The sequence below is a fragment of the Sinohyriopsis cumingii genome, chromosome 1, assembly GCF_028554795.1.
Source record: "Sinohyriopsis cumingii isolate HCF-2022 chromosome 1, ASM2855479v2, whole genome shotgun sequence".
Classification (NCBI taxonomy): Eukaryota; Metazoa; Mollusca; class Bivalvia; order Unionida; family Unionidae; genus Sinohyriopsis; species Sinohyriopsis cumingii.
Genome location: NC_142961.1, coordinates 154361871 through 154384338, shown reverse-complemented (window position 1 = coordinate 154384338; position 22468 = coordinate 154361871). Strand labels below are relative to the sequence as shown.

The following is a 22468-nucleotide window of genomic DNA, read 5'->3' as shown; positions in this document are numbered from 1 at the left end:
TTGTCCTTTTCAACTGACCAGCGAATAGAACTGCTCCTGAAGCTGTTGTAGTTGACGATGACATTGTTGTCAGGGAAACATATGTTCCTATAGCACTTAATGTGGTACTGGAAACTGATGTCCCTAAAGAACTTGCTGCATTACTGGAAACTGATGTCCCTAAAGAACTTGCTGCATTACTGGAAACTGATGTCCCTAAAGAACTTGCTGCATTACTGGAAACTGATGTCCCTAAAGAACTTGTTGCATTACTGGAAACTGATGTCTCTAAAGAACTTGCTGCATTACTGGAAACTGATGTCCCTAAAGAACTTGCTGCATTACTGGGAACTGATGTACCTAAAGAACTTGCTGCATTACTGGGAACTGATGTCCCTAAAGAACTTGCTGCATTACTTGAAACTGATGTCCCTAAAGAACTTGCTGCATTACTGGGAACTGATGTCCCTAAAGAACTTGCTGCATTACTGGAAGCTGATGTCCCTAAAGAACTTGCTGCATTACTGGAAACTGATGTCCCTAAAGAACTTGCTGCATTACTGGAAACTGATGATGCTAAAGAACTTATTGTGGTACTGGAGATGTTTACATGTACTGTACCTGCAGCAACAAAACAAGCTTGCATATTAGTTAAATTCAGTGAAGAACAAATATGAGGACATAACTATTTTTGGTAACTTGAGTGTTTTGTTTCCTTTCTTTTTAGTTCTCTCTCTCTCTCTCTCTCTCTCTCTCTTTTTCTCCTGCATTTACAGATTGGATGCAACCTATTTGTAATAAACTAAGCATTACAATTTGATTTCTGTCACATTTTTTCATGGAATAGTAATAACACCCTCTGGATAAATGAAAAGAAAATTAGAATAAGTGTGGCAGCCACAATTAGAATGAGTGTGGAAACCATGATTAGAATGAGTGTGGAAACCATGATTAGAATGAGTGTGGAAACCATGATTATAAGGGCCCCTAAATAAAGCAAAAGGTATAGACTCCCACAACTTTCTCAAAAACATGTAGAAGAAATGAAACTTGTAAAAGGACATTTAAGTCAACTATCAGACATCATTCAAACAAAATGACATGATAATAAATGGTTACTTAGGTATACTGGTTTCAAGAAACTGCTATTATGAAATCTTTTAAACATATTATGTTCATGCTTACAGCAATTCTCTGACACCAATAAAGCTGAAGGGTACCTAGGTTATGTTACCTATGAAGTTTTTTAAAATGGCATACTGATGGACAGACAGATAGACAGACAAATATAAAAGTGATTAATACTGGGCTCCAGAAAGCTAATGCAGAACCAGACTAAGCTATAAACACAAAATGATGTCTCCTTGTCCTTTCATCAAGGTAAACTGTTAATCACAGTGGATTTGAGAAAATATTGAAGAGAACAGAACTAAGTACCAACTTACCATCTGATGTCATGAGTTGGACCGATTTGGTTGAAGTGAGGTCTGTTATTCCTTCAGTGGTAGTACTCTCATTTCCTCCATGGACCAGATTCCTTGTAAATCCACCAACTGAAGGAGAAAAAAAAAACATTTAACACTAAATCAAAGAAGTGCTAATTAAAAACATGGACAAAAAGCAATTATCAGAAAACGTGGACAAAACTCATTGCCAGAAAAACAGACTTCTGGTACCTGCTCATTAAAAACATTGGAAAAATCACACTATTAAATAAACACATTAGACCTTGAATTACTGGTACATGCTCATTAAACACACTGGACATATCCCACTTACAGATAAATAAATCAGACCTCAAATCCCTGGTATCTGCTAAATGAAAACATAGGACACATCCCACTGCCTGATACCTGCTCATTAAAAACATTGGACAAATCCCACTCCAGAAACCTGCTCATTAAAAATAGTGGACAAATCCCACTGCCTAATACCTGCTCATTAAAAATAGTGGACAAATCCCACTGCCCAATACCTGCTCATAAAAAATATTGGACAATCCCACTGCCTAATACCTGCTCATAAAAAATATTGGACAAATCCCACTGCCCAGTACCTGCTCATAAAAATATTGGACATATCCCACTGCCCAATAACTGCTCATAAAAATATTGGACAAATCCCACTGATAGACAAACAGATTAGACCTTGAATTACTTACTGGTACAGTACATGCATTCTTTCATTATTATAGGCTCATTCCAAAAGGTGTGACATGCATGGCATTATGATGTGATCTGTACCTAAATTTTTCTTTATTACTGATTTTTCCTCTTCCTCTCTCTATGTGAATATATATATATATATATATATATATATATATATATATATATATATATATATATATATATATATATATATATATATATATATATAGTAAAAGTCAGATTGCTTTATTCTGTAAGAGGACAACACAAAAATGAAAGAGAAAGTAAACCAATTAAATAAAGACAAAGATTCACTTCTGTCAGAAATTATGCAGCTTAAATATGGCTACGCTGCTTCACACAGCATGCATCCTGACATTTTAGCAGCAGCGCTGGAAAACATAAATATGAAAAAGAAATTGTAAGTACTCTCAAAGAAGAATCGTAAAGACACATCAGTGAAATAAGCAGGCTTATGGAAAGAAAACAAAATGCATAGAAAGATAATAAGAATTCCAAACCCACCCAGAATATAGGGAAAAACTCTACAGTCCCTCCAGCTACAGTGGAAAACTTGCTTAACCACAGTGTCACAACTAGCAATAAATTTTCTTCCTATCTTAGACATAACAGCTTTAGATTTTGTAATACACTGGATTCTACCAAAGACAGGAAACATTTAAGAACATGATAATTCCAGAAAAAAAAACCACTCTTATAATTGGAGAATCCATTATTAAATATGCAAATGAAAGAGGTCTGAAACCTTGAGTTCAAGCTAAGTGTTTACCTGGGGCAGAAACTGGTCATATATTTAATGCCATGGGAAAAATTTACTTTTCTCAATATGACACCATGAAAATCAGTGTTGGTGGCAATAATGTAAGTAACAATGTTTATACTGACGAGATTGAAACCAATTTTTATAACATCCTAAACAACATATACCTAGAAAATCCTAACTGCTCAGTCTTACTCTGCAGTGCATGCCCAAGTATTGACAATGACATTCATGCATAGAATGCCCAAGTATTGACAATGACATTCATGCATAGAATGCCCAAGTATTGACAATGACATTCATGCATAGAATGCCCAAGTATTGACAATGACATTCATGCATAGAATGCCCAAGTATTGACAATGACATTCATGCATAGAATGCCCAAGTATTGACAATGACATTCATGCATAGAATGCCCAAGTATTGACAATGACATTCATGCATAGAATGCTAATTGAACATCTATATAACGAGTAGAATTACAAAATGATAGACATAGATTTATGACCAAGGCTGACTTACTTCTGGAACACATAATGACAGAAGGCAGCTGAATAAAAAGGGTATATCCCACTTTCTCCAGGCAGTAAATGAGATTTTCCCAATACTAAAGGACAGCTATGATTCCTCTAAAAGGTATAAAAATAGATCACAAACATAATTGGGACCATGCACACTGTTTGAATCAGAAATCAAGGAAATGTTTACTGTTTTGAACGAGGGCATAATGTTCAATCATGCAGACACACAAGTAAAATACAGTGTCTATAATATGGGCATAAGGCAAAATACTGCCTTAACATGGGCATAAGGCAAAATACTGCCTTAACATGGGCATAAGGCAAAATGCTGCCTTAATATGGACATAAGGCAAAATACTGCCTTAATATGGGCATAAGGCAAAATACTGCCTTAATATGGGCATAAGGCAAAATACTGCCTTAATACGGGCATAAGGCAAAATACTGCCTTAATATTCTACTCAGATATGCAGTACTGGGAAAATGGCCATAAGTCTTAAACACCAAACACATATTTCCAGAAACTTCAAAGCATCCTAAGATCAATTAACTGATGATGTCAATGGAATTACCTCTGGTGCAATCCCATTAAGTACCTCTATCAATGAAAGTGACAATAATGTGTTAATGTCAATTAAGATAACAGTTGAATGTGCTAATGTTTCAAGACTCATTACAAAATCTTCTGAAAAAAACAGTCGATAGTCATGATTTAGGACACTGTATAGAAGAAAATTTAGAGGAATATCATGGTTCATGATACTGATAGTGAAAATATTAATTCAGATATTCCATATCATTCATCTCAAAACCATCAAAACTTAGAATTCTCTCAAAATCTCTGAAGCCAAGAGGTCTCAAAATTTGCAATTTGAACATCCATTATCATTTTTCCAGAACTAGATTAAAACAAATTACTTCTTTCAGGAAATAATTCAGTAACTGATATTTTTGCATTCAGTGGCACTTTCTTACATGAACTGTTTCATGATGATGAACTTAAATTTCCTAACTACAGTTTTTTAAAGAAAAGTGTGACTTTTCTAAAAGGGTGATGGACTTATTGTTTATGTTAAGGATGGTTCTTGTTTGATATGATGATATGATTTTGAGAAAATTATTATGGAAATAACTTAATTAGAAATTAGATCTAATGTCCAAAAACCATTTGTATTAGGCTATGTATACAGACCACCAAACGCTGACAAAATGTGGTATACTATATTTCAAAATAAGCTTGAAACTCTGTATATAGAAAACAAAGAGATATGTTTATTGAGTGACTTCAATTACAATTTTCTTTATGACACCAATCAAAGGTGAATTAAAACCATGAATTCCCTGACTTATCAACAGCTAATTCATGTACTTACTAGGATAACAGAGGTATCTGAAACACTACCAATAATTCATCTATACTAATAATGCTGATAATACCATAAAATTTGCAATTTCCCAATATTCCATAAGTGATCATTATCCTATATACAGTACACAAAAATTAAGTCAAGAAAATAAAATTTATCATCACAAATATATAGAGTATCAAACAATGAAAAGATCAATTCACAAATATTCCTTAAAAAACTGAAATATATCCCTTGGTCAGTAATTGAATCTTTTGATGACCCATCTGATGCTGTTGACATCTGGATTGACATGTTTATTGACAGCCTGAACACTTGTGCTCAAATTAATTTCACGAGAGTTAAACAGCAAAATCAACCATACTGGATTACAGGTAATATACTGAATGCTATTAAGACATGGGATAGATTTCATAAATTAAAAGATACTGACAATTACAGATTATGGAGAAACAGAGTCAATTCTTTGATTCAAAAGGCAAAGAAAACTTATTATTCCACTGAAATATCAGAGAGTATTACAAAAAAGAACTATAGAAAATTCTGGAAAACCTTCATCGACTTGAGGGGCAAACCTATCAACAACCTGTGATTTACATTTGTTTGTGATGAAAATGGTCATATTCAGCAAGTACCTCTTGAAATTGCAAATGCCCTCAATGATTACTTTGTGAATATAAATCAAAAGCTTGTGGATGTCACAGTTCATAAAAGATTCTCCAGTGATTAATTAAATGCACATATTTCTTCAAAACTTAGCAAAGAAGAGTGCTTTAAAAGTACCTAAAATAAGTCTTGAATGTATTTTAAATGAATTAGACAAACTTTTTGTCAAAAAAAGCTACTAGTCTGGATAATGTCAGTCCAAAATTCCTAATACTGGTACTCTCATCTCAGTTAATTGCAGCTTCACTTGCATATATCTTCAATCTAAGTATTTCCACAGGTCTTTTTTCCAAACAGGCTAAAACTGGCAAAAGTTACTCCAATACATGACAGGAAATCTTTCTGATATGAATAAATTTAGAGCTATATCAATGTTATCATCACTTTCAAAGATTTTAGAAAGACATGTTTGTAATGAATTTAGAAACTATCTGGAATCATTGAATTTTCTGCATTCATGACATTCAGGCTTCCAGAAGGACATTCATGCCAGACTACACTAACCAACATGGTGGATGATTGGTTAACAGCAATAGATCAAGGTAACCTAGTAGGCACACTGTTTCTTGACCTTTCAAAGGCTTTTGACCTTGTAAATCACAAAATCCTGCTGGAAAAGCTCATCAGATATAACTTGGTTTCAAACATATCTTGAAGGCAGACAACAACAAGTTTCTATTTTAAATAAACTTTCAGACAAGAAACTGATAAAGTTAGGTGTTCTACAAGGATCAGTTCCTGGCCCATTACTCTTTCTGCTGTACATCAATGATTTACCATATCACACTGAGCTATCTATCACCAACATGTCTGCAGATGACACGACATTATATAACATTGGATCAACAGGCCATGAGATTATCACTAAATTAAATAAAGATAGATGAGTACATGATATAACAATGTTTTAAAGAGTAGTAGTAGAGAATTAAACAAAATCATACGAAATAAAAAACTGTAGAGCACCTCCATATCTGAAGATGTTGACTAAGAATCTTTATGAAAGCTTGGTATCAATCAATGACTTTATATAAGGTGGTATGGAATTCCATAGTTTGGCTCCAGAAAAAGCAATCTGTTCTTATAAAATTGTGAATTTGGTTTAGGTATATATATATAGCTTGTTCTTTAGGATGGATCTTAGTTCATACATATGTACATTTTTAATATTTTTAAAGTTACATTTATGATAAAGAGAAGCCAATCCATGTAAGGTCTTTGTAGTCATATGTTGACATACTGGTAGTCATGCTGAGGATACTATGGGAGTGCTTATTTATTATAAAATGTATTGAATAAGTTCTATTGGAGGTGCCATACAGAAATTATAAACTTCTGAGAGAGAGGTGGGTGTAAGGTAAAGTTGTTTGCATCTGCAACATGTACAACTGAGAGAATTGGCATACCTCTATGTTACTTTAATGTACTATGGTTGAAATTTCCTTGGATATTGTACTTGCAGACATTTTGCAAGATCAAAAGACACAGCTAACCAAAATGACTGCTTCCATATGATCCAAAGATGAGCTTGAATTAGTCTAAAGTACACTATCTTTAGCAGTTATTAAAATGGGAAAATCAAATTTTGGCTGACTAGACAATACCAGCTTTTGAAAGTGCAATGAATGAATTATGAAGTATATAAAATGTAAAAAAAATAAGGTTATTGACTCTTTTTTTCCAGAATTTACCTCTGAAGTCCAGGAAGTGAATATGACTATTAGTGCATGGAGCAAACAGTTTTTTTTTCTCTAGGTGCATACCTGAAGTAAGGCCAAGCTGTATACTCTATAACACATATTACACCATTAATAATACACCAAACAAAGGGAATTAAAGGTTCTTTTAACAATACCTAAGACATACAAGGTCTCTATTAAACTGCCAGAATAGTATAACCACTGAGAAAAACCAGGACAATTCTTTTTCTTAACAAATCTAACCCTATGCAAAATATAAAACTGTAGAGAACCTCCATATTCAAGATATGGAAATAAATCATGAGTATGATGGATGTATTGGAATAAATTATATTAATCACATTATGTTCAGTCGGTAGGTTAAAAAGTTATGTTGAATAACATGTACTATTGTGTAATCTGGTACATCAGACGATAACTCCTCCCATGTCATGTAATCAGTTATTTCAGACATAGTACCTACACCTTGTAATTATTTACCTCAGACATAACACCAATACCACTGTGTGTGCCTTGTAATAATGTACCTCAGACATAACACCAATAACAGTGTGCATGCCTTGTAATAATGTATCTCAGACACAACACCAATACCAGTGTGCATGCCTTGTAATAATGTACCTCAGACATAACACCAATAACAGTGTGCATGCCTTGTAATAATGTATCTCAGACACAACACCAATACCAGTGTGCATGCCTTGTAATAATGTACCTCAGACATAACACCAATACCACTGTGTGTGCCTTGTAATAATGTACCTCAGACATAACACCAATAACAGTGTGCATGCCTTGTAATAATGTATCTCAGACACAACACCAATACCAGTGTGCATGCCTTGTAATAATGTACCTCAGACATAACACCAATACCAGTGTGTGTGCCTTGTAATTATTTACCTCAGACATAACACCAATACCAGTGTGTGCGCCTTGTAATAATGTACCTCAGACATAACACAAATACTAGTGTGTGTGCCTTATAATAATGTACCTCAGACATAACACCAATATCAGTGTGTGTGTGCATAGTTATATTGTACCTCAGATATAACACCAATACCAGTGTGTGCCTTGTAATAATGTACCTCAGACATAACACAAATACCAGTGTGTGTGCATAGTAATAATGTACCTCAGACATAACACCAATACCAGTTTGTGCCTTGTAATTATTCACCTCAGACATAACACCAATACCAGTGTGTGTGCCTTGTAAAAATGTACCTCAGACATAACACAAATACCAGTGTGTGTGCCTTGTAATAATGTACCTCAGACATAACACAAATACCAGTGTGTGTGCCTTGTAAAAATGCATCTCAGACATAACACCAATACCAGTGTGTGCCTTGTAATTATTCACCTCAGACATAACACCAATACCAGTGTGTGTGCCTTGTAAAAATGTACCTCAGACATAACACAAATACCAGTGTGTGTGCCTTGTAAAAATGCATCTCAGACATAACACCAATACCAGTGTGTGCCTTGTAATTATTCACCTCAGACATAACACCAATACCAGTGTGTGTGCCTTGTAAAAATGTACCTCAGACATAACACAAATACCAGTGTGTGTGCCTTGTAATAATGTACCTCAGACATAACACCAATACCAGTGTGTGCCTTGTAATTATTCACCTCAGACATAACACCAATACCAGTGTGTGTGCCTTGTAAAAATGTACCTCAGACATAACACAAATACCAGTGTGTGTGTGCCTTGTAATAATGTACCTCAGACATAACACAAATACCAGTGTGTTTGCCTTGTAAAAATGCACCTCAGACATAACACCAATACCAGTGTGTGTGCCTTGTAATTATTTACCTCAGATATAACACCAATACCAGTGTGTGTGCCTTGTAAAAATGTACCTCAGACATAACACCAATACCAGTGTGTGTGCCTTGTAAAAATGTACCTCAGACATAACACCAATACCAGTGTGTGTGCCTTGTAATAATGTACCTCAGACATAACACAAATACCAGTGTGTGTGCCTTGTAAAAATGCACCTCAGACATAACACCAATACCAGTGTGTGTGCCTTGTAATTATTTACCTCAGACATAACACCAATACCAGTGTGTGTGCCTTGTAAAAATGTACCTCAGACATAACACCAATACCAGTGTGTGTGCCTTGTAAAAATGTACCTCAGACATAACACCAATACCAGTGTGTGTGCCTTATAATTATTTACCTCAGACATAACACCAATACCAGTGTGTGCCTTATAATTATTTACCTCAGACATAACATAAATACCAGTGTGCATGCCTTGTAATAATGTACCTCAGACATAACACCAATACCAGTGTGTGTGCCTTATAATTATTTACCTCAGACATAATACAAGACAATGAATGATGTAATCTGATGTTGCTATTGCATCATGTTATTCCTAGAAGTCATGGATGTTGCAATCATAACTGAGTTTACATCACTCTGCTGAACAGATTGTCCCATATCAGCTATGGAAATCATACAGTGTCATACTCTCTTATTTGTAAGTGTTTGATTTTGCAAAGGGACACATTTCTGTTTAGCCAGTGTGAGCAGAGATGCCACGTACTTGTGTGAACAATGGAGATAACTTGTGCTATGTTTGTGGTGAAGTAACTTTTTTATCACAAAAGCACAGTATAACCATTATGGTTAAGAAAGCTTATCACCTTTATTTTGGCTGCAAAACTGGAGATCAGGACAAGAGGTGGGCCCTACACATATGCTGCAACACCTGGGCAACAAATCTTCACCAGTGGTTGAACAGTAAAAGGAAATATATCCCTTTTGCATTGCCAATGATTTGGAAAGTGCCAACAGATCATATCAGCAATTGTTACTTCTGCATGGAGCCTCCAGTTGGGAAAGTTGTGTCAAAGGAGAAAAGTGGACTGTGCATTCATAATATCCAAACATTCCATCAACTATATGCCCAGTACCCCATGAAGAAGGACTGCTGGTTCAAGATGCACCAGAATCATTCTCACTTGAGTCAGATGAGGAATAGGATGAAACTTCTATTCCTGAACCATCAATGCCACATGACCTATATTTTCTCCATTGCTCCTCCTCTAAACCACACCTCGTAACAACAAGGTGGACTAAATGACCCTGTCAGGGATTTGGAACTATCCAAGAGTAAGGCAGAGCTGCTGGGCCCCAGACTACAGCAGTGGAATCTCCTGGCAGTTGATGTTAGGGTTTCCATGTTCCACCACTGTAAAAAGAATTCTTGCCTCATTCTTCTTCATGGAGGGTGATCTTGTAGCCTGCAGCAACACTGATGATGTGATGGCAGCCCTCAACATCATTCATGATCCAGATGAGTGGAGACTGTTCATTGATTCACTGAAGACGAGTCTTAAATCTGTTTTGCTGCATAATGGCAATGTTTTGCAATCAATTACAGTTGGTCATGCAGTTCATATGAAGGAAACCTATGAAAACAAGAAACAACTTTTGAGGTGCATAATCTATGACCAACATCAGTGGCAGCTTTGTGGTGATTTGAAGGTTCTTGCTCTCTTGTTTGGTCTGCAGACTGGATACACAAAGTACTGCTGTTTTTTCTGCGAATGGGATAGTTGTGCAAGAGATTCACACTATATCAAGAGAGACAGGCCACTCCAACAGTCATTGGAGTCTGGGAGAAAAAGTGTTTAGCATCCACCACTTGTTGAATCAAGGAAGATTTTGTTACTACTGTTGCACATCAAGCTGGGTCTGATGAAGAATTTTGTCAAGGCCATGGACAAAACACAAGCAGCTTTCAATTACCTCTCTGGAAAATTTCCACGGTTAAGTGAAGCTATGATAAAGGAAGGTGTCTTTGTTGTTCCTCAGATTCGTGAACTTCTTCGAGATGATGCATTTGACCATGCACTGTGTGGCAAGGAAAAGATGGCAGGGAAAGCCTTCCAGTTAGCAACAACAAATTTTCTTGGAAACAACAAGGCAGGCACCTACAGTGAGTTGGTACAATACCTCATCAAAGCACCCAAAAGCCTTGGTTGCAACATGTCACTAAAGATACATTTTTTTGCACTCTCATCTATATTTTGTCCCACTGAACTGCAAAGCAGTGAGCAATGAGCACAGCGAATGATTTCACCAGGACGTTGCAACAATGGAAAAACACTATCAGGGCAAATGGACCCCATCAATGCTTGCAGACTATTGCTGGACATTGACACGATATGCTCCATTTAATGAATACAAGAGATAAGCCAAGAAGTGCCAAGTGGACACTGACTAAGGACTAAACTATGTACATGTACTTATATCATGTACTTATATATACATAATAGTTTTTTGCCATTTGTTTCAAAATAAATTTTATTTATATAACCCTTGCGCTGTTTCTTAAAGTGTTACATAAACAGGAAGGTGAAATATTATCACGTAAAGCAACCATAAACAAATGAAAAGACCTAGGTTCACGATTTATGAATAAAACTCTACTATCTACATAATATACATACACATAAAATGTAAAAACTTAAATATCTTCAAAACAGTAGCCAATCAGTTGTTTTAACTGTCATATTTGCATCAAAATCCATAATAAATAGCACATAAAGCAGACGACTTCTAAAAAATTGTAGACCATTGTTATCAAATGATCTGCATCTAAATTATCAGAAAATCAGATGAAAATTATCCATTGCTATGGACTTTACAATGGTGATCATGTACTAAACTGGATTAAGAAAAGTGCACACCTAGTCTCGTCACAATATGGGGAAGTTTAAACTTGTTTATCAGCATTTGTAGCTTTCTTTGTGACATCACCGCACATGGCATTCAATTCTGATTGTACTGGATGACACCCTTTTTGTTCATCTCATCCAAAAATGTCCACTTACTTTAACGTTGATTTTACTCTATATACTTCTCAGGGAGTGTAAATAAAGATCTTCCAGGAATATGGATGTATGATCATCCAAATACAGGAACATGGATGTATGATCTTCCAAATACAGGAACATGGATGTATGATCATCCAAATACAGGAATATGGATGTATGATCATCCAAATACAGGAACATGGATGTATGATCATCCAAATACAGGAACATGGATGTATGATCATCCAAATACAGGAACATGGATGTATGATCATCCAAATACAGGAATATGGATGTATGATCATCCAAATTCAGTAATATTGATGTATGATCATCCATACAGTGAATAAATGCCTTATAAAGATACATCAATGAAGTTCTTAAAAATGACACCCATTGTGAAAATAACAGGTGCTGAATGCCTACATAACCTGTGTAACTTTAGTATAATCTTGTACCTCAGACATAGCACCTACACATTCTAATCAGATACTTCAGTCATAAAACCTCAAACACCTTGTAATCATGTCCTTACAGTACCTATACATTCTAATCAGGTACTTCAGTCATAATACCTGAAACACCTTGTAATCATGTACCTCACAGTACCTATACAGTCTAATCAGGTACTTCAGTCATAATACCTCAAACACCTTGTAATCATGTATCTCACAGTACCTATACATTCTAATCAGGTACTTCAGTCATGAAACCTTAAACACCTTGTAATCATGTACCTCACATTACCTATACATTCTAATCAGGTACTTCAGTCATATTACCTCAAACACCTTGTAATCATGTCCTCACAGTACCTACACATTCTAATCAGATACTTCAGTCATAAAACCTCAAACACCTTGTAATCATGTACCTCACAGTACCTACACATTCTAATCAGGTACTTCAGTCATAATACCTCAAACACCTTGTAATCATGTACCTCACAGTACCTACACATTCTAATCAGATACTTCAGTCAAAATACCTCAAACACCTTGTAATCATGTACCTCACAGTACCTATACATTCTAATCAGGTACTTCAGTCATAATACCTCAAACACCTTGTAATCATGTACCTCACAATACCTATACATTCTAGTCAGGTACTTCAGTCATAATACCTCAAACACCTTGTAATCATGTCCTCACAGTACCTATACATTATAATCAGATACTTCAGTCATAATACCTCAGACACCTTGTAATCATGTACCTCACAGTACCTACACATTCTAATCAGGTACTTAGTCATAATACCTCAAACACCTTGTAATCATGTACCTCACAGTACCTACACATTCTAATCAGGTACTTCAGTCATAATACCTCAAACACCTTGTAATCATGTACCTCACAGTACCTACACATTCTAATCAGGTACTTCAATCATAATACCTCAAACACCTTGTAATCATGTCCTCACAGTACCTATACATTATAATCAGATACTTCAGTCATAATACCTCAGACACCTTGTAATCATGTACCTCACAGTACCTACACATTCTAATCAGGTACTTCAGCATAATACCTCAAACACCTTGTAATCATGTACCTCACAGTACCTACACATTCTAATCAGGTACTTCAATCATAATACCTCAAACACCTTGTAATCATGTCCTCACAGTACCTATACATTATAATCAGATACTTCAGTCATAATACCTCAGACACCTTGTAATCATGTACCTCACAGTACCTACACATTCTAATCAGGTACTTCAGTCATAATACCTCAAACACCTTGTAATCATGTACCTCACAGTACCTACACATTCTAATCAGGTACTTCAATCATAATACCTCAAACACCTTGTAATCATGTCCTCACAGTACCTATACATTATAATCAGATACTTCAGTCATAATACCTCAGACACCTTGTAATCATGTACCTCACAGTACCTACACATTCTAATCAGGTACTTCAGTCATAATACCTCAAACACCTTGTAATCATGTACCTCACAGTACCTACACATTCTAATCAGGTACTTCAGTCATAATACCTCAAACACCTTGTAATCATGTACCTCACAGTACCTACACATTCTAATCAGGTACTTCAGACAACACCTACACCTTGAAATCATATACCTCAGACTGAACATCTTTTACTCCTTGTGTAATATTGTGTGACTTTCAAGATTTATTATAATTAAAATGATTAAAAACACTAGGCAGAGAATGGACACAGGAGAATTAACATGTTTCTGAGTGCTCTTTCCTAAATAATGCATGCAGTATTGAGATATTTATCATAGGGAAACAGCTTCTTCCTGTTTGTTTGAGTGTTTTGTATAAGAATGCAGATAACAAAGTGTCACTTGACTACAAGTTTACCAACAGTCTTTAGTCAGACGTACATAAAACTGTGCTGAGCATTAAATATCATGACAATGACCCTTCATTAATTCACTGAAGAATTAATAGTGAAAACAATATGTAATTTCCATTTTTTTAAACAAGTAGAGAAATTGTTGCAAACAAAACAAAATATACAGTTCCATTTTACATTGATACAGAATGAAAACTGTTTAGTAATAGTCGAAACTAGTTTATTTTTGCTATGATTTTAGATAACCTGATAAACATACTGAAAAAGGTTTATTAGATGAAATAATCAATATCACATTAATGACCATTATATTTTTTACATGACACCAGTGAATAACACATCATTACATTTCAAAAAAATGAATCGACATGTATTTTTCAAGTAATTTATTAAAACACATAAATGCATTTTTCAAGTAATTCACTGAAAAAGTCCATATCTTTTTTCAGTAATTTCTTTAAAAAAACTCCACATATTTTGTTAAATAGTGTTAAAAAATTTACTTTTCAAGTTTAATAAAATGTACTTCATGAAAAAGGTAGCCACCAATTCAAAGAAGTTGTGGAACATAGCTGGAAAAATACTAAAGTGGTAAAAACATTTATTTAAGTTGATCTTTTTCCAGAACAGAAAACTTTTCAAACACAATACAAGAAACATTCCCTGCTAATGCTTTAAAGTGATAATAACGTATACCAGTAGTAGATGATGGAATAGGAATGTGTGAGAAAGAATAAAACATGATCTAACAGAGCCCTAAATCAAGAAGAGAAAAAAATAATGGAAAGGTCACACTCTAATTGTAAATCTGCTGTTTGGAGCTTGGACATAAGGAAAACTTGAGCAACACAGAAAAATCAAATAATATCAGAACTCAAAAAAATATTTATGTTACAGGGGGGAGCAATAAGAAAGGAATGGCATCTGATTTAAAAAAGGATGGTAGCAGAGGCCCAGAACACAGTATACAAAAAGCTTGATACAAACACATCTGAAAACCCCTGACCATACCTCTATGTAATCACATGGAAATGCTTTGCTTGATACAAGCATATTTGGAAATTCCTAACCAAACTTCTATGTAACACTTGGCTTGATCCAAACACAGTGAATTCTCTTACCAAACTTTTGTGTCATAGGATGAAAAGACTCTGTATGACACAAACACATTTGGAAATTTCTGACCATACTTCTATTTAAAATATGAAAAAACTCTGATATGAACACATTTGTAAATCACTTACCATACTTCTATTTAAAATATGAAAAAACTCTGATATGAACACATTTGTAAATCACTTACCATACTTCTATTTAAAATATGAAAAAACTCTGATATGAACACATTTGTAAATCACTTACCATACTTCTATTTAAAATATGAAAAAACTCTGATATGAACACATTTGTAAATCACTTACCATACTTCTATTTAAAATATGAAAAACTCTGATATGAACACATTTGTAAATCACTTACCATACTTCTGTTTAATCACATAAAAACTCTGATATGAACACATTGGTAAATCACTTACCATACTTCTGTTTAATCACATAAAAACTCTGATATGAACACATTTGTAAATCACTTACCATACTTCTATTTAATCACATAAAAACTCTGATATGAACACATTTGTAAATCACTTACCATACTTCTATTTAATCACATAAAAACTCTGATATGAACACATTTGTAAATCACTGACCATACTTCTGTTTAATCACATAAAAACTCTGATATGAACACATTTGTAAATCACTGACCATACTTCTGTTTAATCACATAAAAACTCTGATATGAACACATTTGTAAATCACTGACCATACTTCTGTTTAATCACATAAAAACTCTGATATGAACACATTTGTAAATCACTGACCATACTTCTATTTAATCACATAAAAACTCTGATATGAACACATTTGTAAATCACTGACCACACTTCTATTTAATCACATAAAAACTCTGATATGAACACATTTGTAAATCACTGACCATACTTCTATTTAATCACATAAAAACTCTGATATGAACACATTTGTAAATCACTGACCATACTTCTATTTAATCACATAAAAACTCTGATATGAACACATTTGTAAATCACTGACCATACTTCTATTTAATCACATAAAAACTCTGATATGAACACATTTGTAAATCACTGACCATACTTCTATTTAATCACATAAAAACTCTGATATGAACACATTTGTAAATCACTGACCATACTTCTATTTAATCACATAAAAACTCTGATATGAACACATTTGTAAATCTCTGACCATACTTCTATTTAATCACATAAAAACTCTGATATGAACACATTTGTAAATCACTGACCATACTTCTATTTAATCACATAAAAACTCTGATATGAACACATTTGTAAATCACTGACCATACTTCTATTTAATCACATAAAAACTCTGATATGAACACATTTGTAAATCACTGACCATACTTCTATTTAATCACATAAAAACTCTGATATGAACACATTTGTAAATCACTGACCATACTTCTATTTAATCACATAAAAACTCTGATATGAACACATTTGTAAATCACTGACCATACTTCTATTTAATCACATAAAAACTCTGATATGAACACATTTGTAAATCACTGACCATACTTCTATTTAATCACATAAAAACTCTGATATGAACACATTTGTAAATCACTGACCATACTTCTATTTAATCACATAAAAACTCTGATATGAACACATTTGTAAATCACTGACCATACTTCTATTTAATCACATAAAAACTCTGATATGAACACATTTGTAAATCACTGACCATACTTCTATTTAATCACATAAAAACTCTGATATGAACACATTTGTAAATCACTGACCATACTTCTATTTAATCACATAAAAACTCTGATATGAACACATTTGTAAATCACTGACCATACTTCTATTTAATCACATAAAAACTCTGATATGAACACATTTGTAAATCACTGACCATACTTCTATTTAATCACATAAAAACTCTGATATGAACACATTTGTAAATCACTGACCATACTTCTGTTTAATCACATAAAAACTCTGATATGAACACATTTGTAAATCACTTACCATACTTCTGTTTAATCACATAAAAACTCTGATATGAACACATTTGTAAATCACTGACCATACTTCTATTTAATCACATAAAAACTCTGATATGAACACATTTGTAAATCACTGACCATACTTCTATTTAATCACATAAAAACATTCTGCTTCATACAAATAAGGTAAAGATGAACTGTTACTTAATATGTACAGATTTTGAAAAATCTCCATCAACAAAATATATAATTATTTTTCATACTTTTAATACAAACAAAAATATATTTTTATGAAGGTGACCTGCATCTAACACTTCCCTTAAGTGGTAGATAGTAGAATTACATACAGTTCATATTACGTGTTCTCTGAAAACTATCTAATTATTTTTAATATCTTTATATACAAGGAAATTAAGGCATGGAGTTAAATATACAAGGAAATTAAGACATGGGGATCTGTAAATGTTTGTCTATGATATCAAGTTAAATATACTAGTAAAATTAAGACATGGGGGTCTGTACAGTGTTGTCCTTTGATATCAAGTTAAATATACTAGTAAAATTAAGACATGGGGTCTGTACCGTGTTGTCCTTTGATATCAATTTAAATATGCTAGTAAAATTAAGACATGGGGGTATGTACAGTCTTGTCCTTTGATATCAAGTTAAATATACTAGTAAAATTAAGACATGGGGGTCTGTACAGTGTTGTCCTTTGATATCAAGTTAAATATACTAGTAAAATTATGACATGGGAGTCTGTACAGTGTTGTCCTTTGATATCAAGTTAAATATACTAGTAAAATTAAGACATGGGGGTCTGTACATTGTTGTCCTTTGATATCAAGTTAAATATACTAGTGAAATTATGACATGGGAGTCTGTACAGTGTTGTCCTTTGATATCAAGTTAAATATACTAGTAAAATTATGACATGGGAGTCTGTACAGTGTTGTCCTTTGATATATATTTGTACAAATGTAACTGTAGTAGGTCTCTTGGAAGATTGGTACATTGACCAAATGAGCTACATCTTGAAATAAAGTCATTATAGTATTATTATAATAATTATTATATCGAGTTAAATTCAGACATGGGGGTCTGTACAGTGTTGCCTTTTTATATCAAATTAAATATACATGCAAAATTAAGACACTGGAAGGGTCTGTACAGTGTTGTCTTTTGATATTAAGTTACCTTAAGGTACATTAAGTGCCAGCCTTGTGTTTAAAACTCATTCATGTAGGAACTAGGGCAATTTTTAACCTCAGACTTAAAGTATTTAGTCTTGAACTAAAATCACTGTACAGCAACCATTATTTTCTTATTATACTTACAATGACCATACATAAATCTAAAATCAATAAAAATCTAAATTCAATAAAAATCTAAAATCAATAGGCTTTTTACTAACTCAAGTGCATGCTATCCACAAAGTTTGAACTAGGTCTATAATGTAGTGTTATATATATTTGATTTAGTTTATATTTGATTTGATTTAATTGTTTGTTTGTAAGTTTTACATTTTTTTTATTCGGATCCATTACTTGCTATTTTAATGTAACTTTATTTACTAGAATAGAGTTCAGTTCTGACTGATTTTTCAAAGTAAACAACTAATAATAGAAACTTTGTATCTAATGCTAACCTAGTTCCTGACCTTGATTCAGAATAAGTAAGAGTTTTAGTAAACAACTTTATTTAAATTTATTTTTTTATTCTTTCTCAGAGTAAGATTCATAAAGTGAAATTGAAGCCATACTTGGAGCATGTGACAAATAACATGTATCAGTTAGGTTTTTTCCAGAGGATTAACACACATCCATGCATCTGTTTTGCATTTTAGCAAGATTAATTATTGATGTTTTGAGAAAGAATAGTCATTAGTGCCTTAGCACTTGAGAAGTTAAAGTGTTTTATGTTGTGACCAGTTTTTGGGATAATTAATGTTTTCTTCAGTTTATTTATACGTCAAGTTTATTTTCCCTGGAAATACTAGTGCTTTAAATTAATTCTTGGACAAGGACAGTTATCGAAATTTACACAGAATTCAAACACTGGAATATTATTTTCTGTGATTCAACAAAAAACTTGACACATTAGTATGATGCTGACCACAGCATATGTCATCACCTTCCATTTTGGATCTCATTGGGATTCAAACTCAGTTTCATTAGGACTTTTTATTACTAGGACTTCTGTTTTTTAATTGTTGGATTATGGTTGGATTTGATTCATAGAACCGTTTGTTATTTTTCTCATTTTTACCTTGTTTTTCTAGGGAAATAATTTATTTGTTAAACTTTACAAAGCTGGTTGTCTTCACTTTTTTCTTGTTACGTTTTGTAAAAGCCTAAACATGTAACAGTAGAACTAATGTTTTTTATGCAGAAAACATTTTCTTGATTCAGTCAGTGACCTAAACCTTTGACCTTTTGACTCCAGAATCAGTAGTGTACTTCCTACCAGAGTGCAAGCCATATACTTTGTTTTATGGAGGGCAGATCAAACCTAAAGATTATTATCAATTTCTGTGTAAACCCTTTGACACAGAACAGCTCTCCCATAATCTAAGAACTGAAATCATCATACAGGAAATAAAAGAAACGATGTTGAAAACATTGTACATTATGTGATGGTCAGATAATGTCAATGTGTTATTTTATTTTATTATTACAAAAAGGTACCAGGTGGCAGAATGGTCTAAAGCACACACCTTTACTGACCAATGCCATCTCACCACAGTCCACTTTGGTTCAAGACTCAGACTCTGTTATGTCTGTATGTGGGTCAATGGTTCTTGCCAGGGTTTTCCTAGGTTCTTCCTTAACCAGTTATACTGGCTGCCATGTAAAGTCTATCATGTGCTGAAAAATGGTGTTAAACCCACAACAACAACAAAACATTTAGACAATATTTTTGGACAAATCTAAAGCATGTGAGTTCTAGATTTACGACAATATTTGTGGACAAATCTAAAGCATGTGAGTTCTAGATTTACAACAATATTTTTGGACAAATCTAAAGCATGTGAGTTCTAGATTTACGACAAGAGTTCCTAGAAGGGACTGATGCTCTTCAGAAAGAACTTCTAGTAATTCAAGACTGCTGTTTTACCTGCGTTGAAACTATCTCTGATATTCTTGAGCAATAAGATTTTCAAACTAGCCACTGCAGCAGCCATACTGCAAGTAAGATTGGCACCATTTTCATTCAGGACAGACATTAGTTGATATGACCATCCATTCTGGAGAATTAGTCCAAGATTTTCAATTTGTTTATTTTGTGGCAGCCATATTTGAGTCAGATCAGCACCATCTTCATTCAGGACCAAGTAGATATTGTATGTAATTAGACATCTGGTGAAAACGCCATGTTGTTATAGCAGTGGCAATAACATTTTCAAGATGGCAGCTGGCTGTGGTCACCGTATTTGTTTATCAGATCAGCACTGTAACTATTTAAGACCAACTTTACCATACAAAGTCTTCTGCTGAAAACTGCTGATATGACTTTTTGTTTAAGAGTAACATTCCAAAAATTTCAAGATGGCTGCCATGGTGGCAGTATTGGATATCAGCTCAGCACCATTTCTATTTACTACCAACTGAAAACCCAATGCTGATCTGACTTTCCATCTGTGAAGAAAAGTGATTTTTCAAGATTGCAAATGTGTTGGTCAAGTTGGATATCAGACTGGTATGATTTTAATTTAAGACCAAGTAGATACCATTAAAAATGTCTTCTGCTGAAAACCCCATGCTGAAATGACTTTCTCTTCAGGAGGAGTAGAAATAAAAAGCTTTTCAAAATGGTTGTTGTGGTGGCCATATTGTATATTAGATTGGCATCATTTTCATTCAGTACCAACTCAGCATAAAAATGTTATTAATGAAAACCTGATGTTGATTTGACCATCCATTCAAGTGGAGAAACAATAATAATATCTTCAAGATGGCCACTGTGGTGGCTGTATTGGTGTAAATGCAGCATTATTTCATTTAGAACCAACTAGACATCACAAGAGGAATTCTGTAGAAAACCCTGTCAATATAACTTTCCATTCAGGAGGAGTAGTAATAACAAGATTTTTAAGACATGAATAATTGCAAGGACACTGGACATCAGATTGGGCATTCAGGACAATCTAAACATTATAAGAAGTCTCCAAGTGAAAACCCATTGCTGATGTGACCATCCATTTAGGAGTAGTAATAATAACAGCTATGGCTGAGACTGGGGATCTCACTTAGGACTGCAGCAATTGATGGAATATGTTTTTTGCTAAAACACCTGTTTGACAAAGAAAAGAAACTGACTTATTCATACAGCCCTGCTCTATAAATAGTGCATGAACCCCATTCCTTCATCTTGCAAACTCCATCTTGAGGTTAAGGTTTTCAAAGGAAGCTGCACCCAAATGTCCATAGGGCCAGTGTATTAGAAGAAAACAAGACATAAGAAAGCCATTAAGACATCAGAGTGCAAGACACTACACTTTTCTTTGCAGCTTGAAATATCTGATCAGATCTGCTAAGTAAGAATCTGTCCTGATGGCCAGACCTTTTCAAAATTTGAGAGTGTTGGAAAGGGCTGCTTGATAGTCCTTAACAGTAAAAACTGATCATTGTTTCTCTTCAGAAAGGAAGAGAAGAAAATCAGCCACCGCACTGACAGAGTGACAGCTAGGAGTGACATATTTTCAACCAAATCACAAATCATTTTACAGCTGGCATCTAACACATTAGACACTGACATTCTCCTGGACTGAATGATGCACTTCACAACTTGGATCAAACACTTTTCTTTGTGGAGAGATCATCTGTAATTAGCCAAGTGTGAAAGTGGAAAATCTGTGGAATTATTTGGAACAGTGGGGAGCCATCAGTAAACAGATGATCCCACTTCAGGCTGAAAGCACCAAGGCCCTCTGGTCAGTGAGTGGGGAAATATAAAAGGGGAGCTTCTTGTTTGGTTTCATGACAAACAAATCCGCCAAGAGTCCCCCAAAACT

At 34.1% G+C, this 22468-nt stretch overlaps 1 protein-coding gene across 2 annotated transcripts in view; it reads right to left on the bottom strand.

The window, feature by feature from the left end:
• Nucleotides 1-22468, bottom strand: part of LOC149808193 (uncharacterized) — a 110786-nt gene that overhangs the window by 84526 nt on the left and 3792 nt on the right. Inside the window, exons 2-3 of one of the 2 annotated variants that reach the window (XM_089974509.1) lie at nucleotides 1425-1532; nucleotides 19-600 (exon numbers count right to left, since the gene is read on the bottom strand). In XM_089974509.1, coding sequence (XP_089830635.1) covers nucleotides 19-600; nucleotides 1425-1532 — 690 coding nt within the window. The remainder of the gene's footprint in view (nucleotides 1-18; nucleotides 601-1424; nucleotides 1533-22468) is intronic. The other variant, XM_089974518.1, reaches the window with a different exon arrangement.